Here is a 9,921-nt window from a genome sequence, read left to right as displayed (position 1 = left end):
CATGTGGATTACTCAACCCCCGAATGGACAAAGAAAATCTGCGGGAGAACACTCTGGCCATGGGAATGACTCTGGCTGCAAAGGCAAACAGCCCCAGTAGAGACTGGGCTTCCTTCAAGAGAACTTTCTTCCTAGCCAGGAAAGAAACAATCAATAACCTCATCTTTTGTAATTTCTGATCAGGTAGCCTAAACTCCATGTTCACGGAATCTATCATTATGCCCAGGAATTCTATTGACGTGGTAGGAAAACAAGTCTTCTCGTGTGCCAGGGGCACACCAAAATCCTTGCAAATTTCGCAGAACGCATGTAAGGCCTCCAAGCATTCGTCAGTTCCCTTAGTCCCGTTGAAAAGGTAATCATCCAAATAGTGGAGGGAAGCCCCATGGGGGAATCTTTTGGACAAGACCCAGTGTAAGAAGGTGGAGAAAACCTCGAAATAAAAACAGGATAGGGAGAACCCCATGGGCATGCACTTGTCAAAGAAATATTCGCCTTGGAAGTGGAAACCTAGTGAATTGAACCCTTGCGGATGTACTGGGAGAAGGCGAAAAGCCGACTTGATATCCGCTTTCGCCATCAAGGAACCTTGTCCCATTTGTCGCAGCATGACCAGGGCTTCATCGAAAGATGAGTAGCAAACTGGGGCAACAACATCCGCCACCTCGTCATTCAACGAGGATTTCGAAGGGTACGATAGGTGGTGAATCATTCTGTAAGTACCTGCTTCCTTCTTAGGGACTATCCCTAGCGGGGACAAACGAAAATTAGCAAATGGGGGAACGGAGAAGGGACCGGCAATTCTGCCATCTGCCAATTCCTTGGCAATTTTCTCTTGCACCACACTCTCATGCGTGCGAACCGAAAGTAGATTAGAAAACATTTTACAGCCTGACCCTTGGAAGGAAGGCACTAAAAAAACGTCCCTGAAACCGTTAATTAAGAGAGCCGCCCTCCTGTGGTCTGGGTAAAGCTCTAACCACGGGCGCATTCTTATTAGGCTCACTGGTGTCGATGCCCTTTCCATGCAATGACTGGTGAGTGGTTGCGGATGACTTGCGAAAACACCTACATGCTGGGTGAGTACCGTTGCAGTATGAGCACTCATGTCTATACCTGCAATTCGCCAGATATTTGCACTGGCCTTCATTAAAGGCGAAGCAAAAACCTTTACGCAGGGTATTCTGCGCCGGGTTGGATAACGGCCTAGCCGCGAACTGTGGTTTAGTGGGCAACATCAGGTTGAGCCACAAGCCTACGTCCTTTGACCCCCAATTAAGTGAAGGGTGGACCGCCAGTTTCTGACGGAAGTTTTCATCGTACGCGAACCAAGCTGATCCGCCAAAATGACGAAAAGCTTCGGCTATTATGTCGACATGCTGGAAAAGACAGGAACATTTTTCCGGAAACTGTTCACCCAGCACTGCAGCATAGATGCAAAATGCTTGCAGCCAATTCTGAAATGTCTTTGGAATAGCCCTCCTCCTATCCTCCTCCGTCCTGTACCAGATTGCTTCTCTGATTTAGCTAAGAACTGTGTAGCTTCCCCAGCACCACTAGCATGTGCCCCTTTGAACTGATTTAAAACATTGGATAAGGAGTCTACTAACACAGCAAACTGTGACATTGCAGGTAACATACCTTTCCCATCTTCCAATGACTGCTCACTCGCCTCCACAGCTGATGGGGAGAAGCGCTGCACCCCCTCTTCCGAGGTGCACCTTTTGTGACAGGCCTGCCAACCTTCCTCGGACCAGCTGGCTGAGGGGAGGCAGCTGCACTCTTGCCCTTTTTTCTTCTCAAGGGAGCGGAGTCCGTCATTGGCAGTGAGGGAGTGGGCGCAGGGGAACCTGGAACATTCTCCCCTTCCAAACACTGGCGCAGCCACTCCTCACCTCCCATGCCTTCTGCTTTCTCCAGCAGTCGGCATTAGAGTGCCTCACGGTCTCCAGTTGCGCGCCGCTTCATGACAGAAGCCGTGCAGCGCTGCTCCTCTGACTGGAGCTGACTGAAAAGCCGCCGCGCTTGCATCCTTATATAGCCTCACAGCGCGGGAGGCTCGGCGGTACTCTGGCCAATCAGCGGCTCCTCTCGGCGGCCAATCACACGGCTGTTGCTGCCCACGGATGGCTTGCAGATCTGCAAGATAAAGCACAGCAGGGAGACTGTCCTCTTCCTCCCTTTGAGCTCGCCCACGTTGGTCCAGCTTATTGCTGTGACCTGTCATTAGATGAGGCTCGTTTTGTCAAGGGGAATCGGGTGTTTTTTTTACAATCGAAGCAGTACTTACCGTTTTAGAGATGCATCTTCTCCGCCGCTTCCGGGTATGGGCTGCGGGACTGGGCGTTCCTACTTGATTGACAGGCTTCCGACGGTCGCATACATCGCGTCACGATTTTCCGAAAGTAGCCGAACGTCGGTGCGCAGGCGCCGTATAGAGCCGCACGGACGTTCGGCTTCTTTCGGCTACTCGTGATGCGATGTATGCGAACGTCGGAAGCATGTCGGAAGCCTGTCAATCAAACAGGAACGCCCAGTCCCGAAAACCATACCCGGAAGCGGCGGAGAAGATCGCTCTCTAAAACGGTAAGTACTGCTTCGATTTTAAAAAAAATACCCGACAAAAAAAAAAAATACCCGATTCCCCTTGACAAAATGAGCATCAATCTAATGTTAAAAAAATTATAATTCGGGTGAACTCCCGCTTTAAGACAAAAGGAACAACATTTGGCCAGACATTAGAGTCAACTAAGAACAAAAAAACTGAATTTTAATCAAAATATAAAAGACACATAGAGAACAAGTGTCAGTTAAACAAAATATGCATACAGATACAATAAATGGCCCATGTAAGCCAGAAAATTTTTTATAGTAGGATTTTTACATAATATTGAGTGAGTAAGCCCCTGTGTGTCAATGGGTTTCGCTGATCTGCCACCTCAGGACACACATAATGTGAAAAGAAACAGGTTTCACTGCGTAAATAGAAAAATTACATATAAGTAAATTATGTTCTGTACAACAAATATATCTATATACAGTGTCTCACAAAAGTGAGTACACCCCTCACATTTTGTAAATATTTTATTATATCTGAAGAAATGACACTTTGCTACAATGTAAAGTAGTGAGTGTACAGCTTGTATAACAGTGTAAATTTGCTGCCCTTTCAAAATAACTCAACACACAGCCATTAATGTCTAAACAGCTGACAACAAAAGTGAGTACACCCCTAAGTGAAAATGTCCAATGGCCAGTCTTCTGGGAAGGTTGTCCACAATATTTAGGAGTGTGCCTATGGGAATGTTTGACCAATCTTCCAGAAGCGCATTTGCAAAGGTCAGGCACTGATGTTGGACGAGAAGGCCTGGCTCGCAGTCTCTGCTATAATTCATCTCAAAGGTGTTCTATTGGGTTGAGATTAGGACAGGCAGGTCAAGTTCCTCTACCCCAAACTCGCTCCTCTATGTTTCTATGGACCTTGCTTTGTGTACTGGTGCACAGTTTGCGAGCCAGGCCTTCTCGTCCAACATCAGTGCTTGACCTCAAAAATGTGCTTCTGGAAGAATGGTCAAACATTCCCATAGACACACTGATAAACCTTGTGAACAGCCTTCCCAGAAGAGTTAAAGCTGTTATAGCTACAAAGGGTGGGCTAACTCAATATTGAACCATATGTACTAAGACTGGGATGCCATTAAAGTTCATGTGTGTGTTCTATGGAAGTTTCTGACTTGTTTGTATACAGTAACTGCCTTTTGAACAGCTAACTCTATTTTTTTGCTTATGTCTTTTTCTGTAAAATCTCAATAAAAATATTGAAACGAAAGTTTGTGTGTGTGTGAAGGCAGGCATCCCAATACTTTTGGCAATATAGTGTATAGACAGCATACAACACAGGCCCCGTACACACGACCGAGGAACTCGACGTGCCAAACACATCGAGTTCCTCGTCAAGTTCAGTGTGGAAGCCGCCGAGGAACTCGGCGGGCCGACTTTTCCCATTGACTAGCGAGAAAATAGAGAACATGTTCTCTTTTCGGCCCGACAAGTTCCTCGACGTGTTCCTCGCTGAAAAGTGTACACACAACCGAGTTTCTCGGCAGAATCCAGCTCCGACCGAGTTTCTGGCTGAATTCTGTCGAGAAACTCGGTCGTGTGTACAGGGCCACAGACCTATGCTTGGGGATCTAGAGCCATGGTCACCATGTAATGGAGATTTATATGCAATTGGAAGCACCGTTATCCTCTATTGATAACATTCTGCTGGATATAGTAACACTTGTAGTCAGTGCCGATCCTGACCTCCCTGGGGCCCTAAGCTAAATGACATATCACATTAAAGTTGAGAAGCGGAGGGCTGCCGAAAATGACATGTCACATTAAAGATTAAAGTTGTTCTGCTGTTGGAAATGCGGAAATGACATCTTACATTAAAGTGTAATGCGGGGGTGCTGACTTTTTACCTCTTCTCCCATGCAGCCAGCGAGTTGAGAAGCGAGTTGAGAAGCGGGGTGAGGGTCCGAAAATTACTTCTTGGTAGGCGGGGCCTCTAGTAAATTGTGTGGCCCTAAGGGGCTTGCATAGTGAACCTATAGGGCGGATCGGTCCTGCTTGTAGTGCTGCAATAGCTTTGCGTGTGCAACCGTGAGCACTATACATCTCTCTGTGCTTTCTAGTAAGTCTATTGTTAAGCTCAACGGTGTATCCTGGCCTAGGCCAACAAGGCCCATGCCTAGGGCAGCACTTTGCAGCAGAGAAAGAGTCCCCGCCGGCTTGTGCTACACTGTTAGGGGTGGACTGGGCTTAGAGGCAAATGAGTCTAGCGCCCCATAAAGCGGCCACACTGCTTCCTGTATGTAGGCGGCTGGCATTCCGCAACTGTGGGGGGGGGGGGGGCTGCTACTAATTTTGACTGTCCTATCATCCTGGACCACAAACCTTCCTCAATGTGCTATGTTTTCTGCTGCACCATTGGCATGGTTATATCTTCTTAGTCCTCTCCATAAAATTCTCAGAAATTTTTGCTTAAAGTAGAACTATAGGCAACACTTTTTTTTTTCATTCTGGATAGAGTAAGGGAGGGTTATAGCCCCTGTCAGTTTATTACAGAACATAGTTGGCTTATGTAATTTTTCTATTTACATAGTGAAACCTGTTTCTTTTTCCCTTTTGTGTGTCCTGAAGAAGCAGATCAGCGAAACACATTGACGCAAAGGGGCTTATTCATTCAATCATAACAATCTTACTATAAATAATTTTCATGCTTACATGGCCCATTTATTATATCTGTATGCATGTTTTTAAATGACACTTGTTCTCTATGTGTCTTTTATATTTTGTTTACACATAAAATGCAGAATTTTATTAAAACAATGGGTTCCTAGTTGCCTCTAAAGCTCTGGCCAAATGTTCTTCCTTTTCTCTTAGGCCCCTTTCACACTGGGGCGGGAGGTGCGTTGGCAGTAAAGCGGCGCTATTTTTAGCGGCGCTTTACCATTGACTTTGTGTCGCTATTCAGCCGCTAGCGGGGCGGTTTTCCCCCTGCTAGCGGCCGAGAAACGGTTGCAAACCACCGCAAAGCGCCTCTACTGAGTACAGCCGCGATGCCCCATTGATTTTAATGGGCAGGAGTGGTGGAGGAACAGTTTACACACCGCTCCTTCACCGCTCCAAAGATGCGGCTAGCAGGACTTTTTTTACCGTCCTGCTAGCGCACCCACCGCTCCAGTGTGAAAGCCCTCAGGCTTTCACACTGGAGACACAGCAGCGGCTGTTTAAGGTCAGTTTGCAGGTGCTATTTTTAGCGCAATAGCTCCTGCAAAACAACCCAGTGTGAAAGGGGTCTTGGGTTAGTTGATTGTGTTTGCCTCCCTAGGGACAATAGTTTCAGTCCTCCCTTGGCAGAGACCATTAAGTACCAGGATAAGATTAGCATAAATCTAACATAAATATATGACATTACACAAGGGAACTTTTTTCATTTTTTTTTTATTACATGTGCTGAAAATGGAACAATCATTAATACACATTCTCAGTGAAAACTATGCTGCTTTCTGTTCATGTTGTAGTTTACTGATAGCTGTGGCTAAGAGCATCAACCAGGACAGCAACAAACTTCTCCCATGCATGCTGGACTTGAGGGCTAAAGGCAGATCCCAGTTTGGCTGCCAGGACAACAATCAGCACTTCTCCAAGACGCTGCATAAAAAAAAAAAAAAAAGCAAAGTGTTGTTATTTGTATTTAGGCAAACCATTACTTTATCAAAATATTTCATTAGAAAAATAGTAATATATATAACAGCTTTTTTAGTTACCCAAAGCAAAACGCAAAAAAGTTTGAAAATGTACTACAACGAGAGATCTTAAAAGAGAGATCAGCATTTGTTACTTAATCCTTGATGTAATCAAACTTTTTTTTCTTTTTTGGATGGAGAAGGGTTAGCACCCCTATCATTTTTGTTATTGCTCTGTGGCTTGGAAAATTCATCCTCTATATTTGTTTATACAATTGACACCAGAACCAGAGGTAAAAGGTATCTTCTAATGGGGGCAAATAGTCAATTTCAGATTGTATAAGAGATTTTGTTTTAACAACCCAAGCCGTTGGTTTCGGTAGCCAAACAAAAAATTTCATGGGTCATGACCCAAGAAAAGTTATCCAGCATACTTGATGACTCTTCTGAGAGGTTTCATGAAACTTGGGGCCCTTGGGCTGACTATATTGGTGTTCCTCTGGCACCCGATTATGTCAAAGCTTGACTGCCGTCTAGATATAGGTTAGACATCTTAGCTCCCCACCCTTCCCTGCCCTCTATCCCTCTTCTCCTCTCTATTTCCTAACCTCTTTCCTTTATGTTGCTATCCCTTTGGTACAGGATCCTCTTGATTTATTACCCAAGCGATCTTTACAGGGTTACGGTCGATGGTATTGACACTTTAATATCTTATAGACTCATTTATTTTTGACATGTTTTGTGGGGGGAAGCACTTGGTTGTCCCTTCCTATCCCACTGCACTCCCCCCGCCCACATTAGTGAGAGTGATGGGGGGGGGGGGATGGCGAGGTAAGGGGGTCGGGGACCCTTCCCTTAGCACAGCAGGTTCCCAAGTGGGGTGCTGAGGGTCTGGACTCCGAGTTGCCCTCGAATCCGAGCCAAAGTTTACTTGGTTTGACCTTATTAGGTCCTGAGGGTAGCAACTATTTCAACTTTATCTAGCCTACCGGGCAATCAATATTTCCTCTGTTCGTTCCCCCAGGAATTATTTTATTTTGTTGTATTTACTGTTTCAAGATTTCTTAGCAGTCTGTTATGTATCGCTCCTAGAGGCCATATCTATTTTTTTGAAAAGTATATATGATGACTGTAATCCTATATGAAATATTAATAAAAACGTATTGAAAGTAAAGAGATTTTGTTTTCTAAACCTTTTAGAGATTCCCTCACACTTCCTGTTTAGTTTCTAAGACAGGAAGCATGTGGAAATCTTCCCCCATGAGATACAAACAGCAGGAAAAAAAAGCATACTTGGGTTTTTAAATATTTCTTACTCCTCAAAATGGACAAAGTTTTGGATTTAAATATACACAAAGGTGACAAGGTCATAAAGTACATTTCTGTTTGGTCAATAGAAAGCAATCATGCCCAGTGTTAAATAAAATATTAAGATTATTACCCTAAAGTTCTCAGGGTCCACATGCAGTTGGTTAGCATGTTTTTCACTGAGGTCGTGCAGAGTGCCCTTCACGTTGTCTAGGTGATGGATGGCATTGTCAATAGCTCCCAGAATCTTCTTGCCATGTGCGTGCACCTTAGCATTACCAGCAATTGCAGCTGGGCTGGAGAGATCTCCAAAGGAGCCGAAATACCTCTGGGTCCAGGGGTAGACTAAAAACAGCCTATGAAAAATGGAAGAAGACATGTTTGATTAATATTTTCCACCAGGAACCTTCAAACATATATACATCATCAATGAATAAATACAACTTCATGGGTATGATGCAGTACCTGTATGACTGACTGGTATGTATCTGTGAACTTATACTAAATATTACATGCTTGTGTGCGCAAGGATATGAATAATGAAACAAATATTATGCTATCATTCTGTGTAAAGATATATGTTACTTTCAAAACTAACATTTACTACACTATAGTGCAGGAAGTCCCATTTTAGAAAAGGAAAATAAATAACAGAAAGAAACTTCAGTAAAGATAAATTAATTACAAGTATAATTTTGGTAAAATACCAGAAAAGTATTATTTTGATTCAAATAATTGCACAGAATAACGTAACAAGCCAGAGAGTAGTGGAAGATTATAACCTTGGTTAGTTTTTTTGTTTGTTTTTTCTACCTGTGTCCCATTGGAGAGATTTCCGTTCACTTCCTGTCCAATAGCCACAACAGGAAGTAAGAGGAAATTTCTCTGTAATGGTGAAAAATCCCTCTTAGACATTTGTCACCAGAACTAGTGTCCCCTTGAGAAGATTTCCCTTCGATTCCTGTTCTTTTGACAGCTCAAGATTTGGAAATGTTCTCATATTTTCAGTCTAGGTGACAATGGTGACCAGGACAAACAGAAAATGTGGTTACGCCTATTAGGGATTCCTCTTTTTTTTCAGTTTGGATAGAGTGGGTAAAGGTTGGAATCTCTCCTAGGCTTTTTTTCTGTCTGTGTCCCCACTGGAGAGATTTCTCATCGCTTTCTATTTCTCTAATTCACAGTCACAATGATTGAATTTGGACAATTTAAAAACAATAAAGATGTAAAACAGGGGTGCCCAACCAGTGGCCGGGGGCCACATGTGGCCCTCGGAGCCCTCTGATGTGGCCTGCGACCTCCTGCTCTGGGATGGAATAAAATATAATTTAATACTGTTATTAAAGGTAGGTTTATTACTAAAATTAGAGTGTATATATGGGCATATCTGTTCTGCAGTGGTTACTGGGCTGCTTTCAAACTGATCCACAGGTGTAGAGAAGTGCACCTATGGGTTACCTGCACTGAGCCATAGACTTCTCTTATTACCTGCGAGTATGGTATGCCTTCTGAAAGTGCACCAAACCTGCAGAATATAATAGAAGTCTATAGCAAAGTGCAGCTAACCTGCAGGAAAGCCACAGGTGATCTGTGCTGCACCTGTGATGCGGATTAACAACAGTGCATCAGTGTGAAAGCAGCCATAGGCCCCTAGTAGTTAAATTACATTTTGCAATTTGAAACCATCGAAATAATAAAGCATTAGAAAAAGTAGCAACACCAAGGGAAGTTGTCATACCTGGTAAGTGCTTCATGTCCATCCTGTTCAATATTGACCTTCTGCCACACGGAGTTGATGGCGGCCTTCTCTTCAGCAGTCCAGTGAACCATGGTGTTGGATTGAGTCAGATGAGAGTAGCTCTTGCTTCAAGAAGTAGATGGTGGATGGCAAACACAACTTTCTCCCTATTTTATTTATAGTCTGCTTTGTAAGTCACACCTACATTTCATTTGTGCTTTGTCATAGAATTGTATCTCCGTTAAACTGATAAGTGAATCATATCACTGACTATGCTGTTTTATATCATGCCTTGTTCATAGCTTATTTTCTATGGCTACATGCTGATCGCACAGAACTTGGTCTTACTATGCATACAGTGAAAACAGATAAGACATAAACAGCTGTGCAACAGATTCAATTCTAGACACAGAGCATCCAATTTTTACAGATGTCTTTCATGAAATATGGCATATAATATGATTTCTTGTGTTACAGGTATTGTACATAGGAATGATACTCTCAGGTCACCAGAGTGTTGACTTATATAGATAAATAGGATCATGATGATATCACCATCATGCTTGATTGCTTAGCAGTTTTGAAAATACATTTCTTTAACCTCTTCAGCCCCGGACCATTTCGATGGCTAAAGACCAG

At 43.6% G+C, this 9,921-nt stretch overlaps 1 protein-coding gene across 1 annotated transcript; it reads right to left on the bottom strand.

The window, feature by feature from the left end:
- Positions 1 to 5,983: 5,983 nt before the first annotated feature.
- LOC120943633 (hemoglobin subunit beta-3-like) lies at positions 5,984 to 9,438 on the bottom strand. Its single transcript, XM_040357033.1, has 3 exons — positions 9,283 to 9,438; positions 7,678 to 7,900; positions 5,984 to 6,201 (listed from the first exon to the last, which is right to left on the bottom strand). Exons 1-3 carry the CDS (start codon positions 9,372 to 9,374, stop codon positions 6,073 to 6,075), a joined length of 444 nt encoding a protein of 147 aa, XP_040212967.1. The 5' UTR covers positions 9,375 to 9,438; the 3' UTR covers positions 5,984 to 6,072.
- Positions 9,439 to 9,921: the final 483 nt, after the last annotated feature.

The sequence above is a fragment of the Rana temporaria genome, chromosome 6 (genome assembly GCF_905171775.1).
Source record: "Rana temporaria chromosome 6, aRanTem1.1, whole genome shotgun sequence".
In the NCBI taxonomy this organism is placed as follows: Eukaryota; Metazoa; Chordata; class Amphibia; order Anura; family Ranidae; genus Rana; species Rana temporaria.
This window is presented reverse-complemented; position numbering and strand designations above follow the sequence as displayed.

Excerpts from the sequence above, each read along its gene's own strand:
- LOC120943633 (XM_040357033.1), bottom strand. The coding sequence starts at position 9,374 with ATGGTTCACTGGACTGCTGAAGAGAAGGCCGCCATCAACTCCGTGTGG. Across the intron at positions 7,901-9,282 it reads GGACATGAAGCACTTACCAG|GCTGTTTTTAGTCTACCCCT; the intron begins GTATGACAACTT and ends CATTTTTCATAG. Across the intron at positions 6,202-7,677 it reads TGGACCCTGAGAACTTTAGG|CGTCTTGGAGAAGTGCTGAT; the intron begins GTAATAATCTTA and ends TTTTTTATGCAG.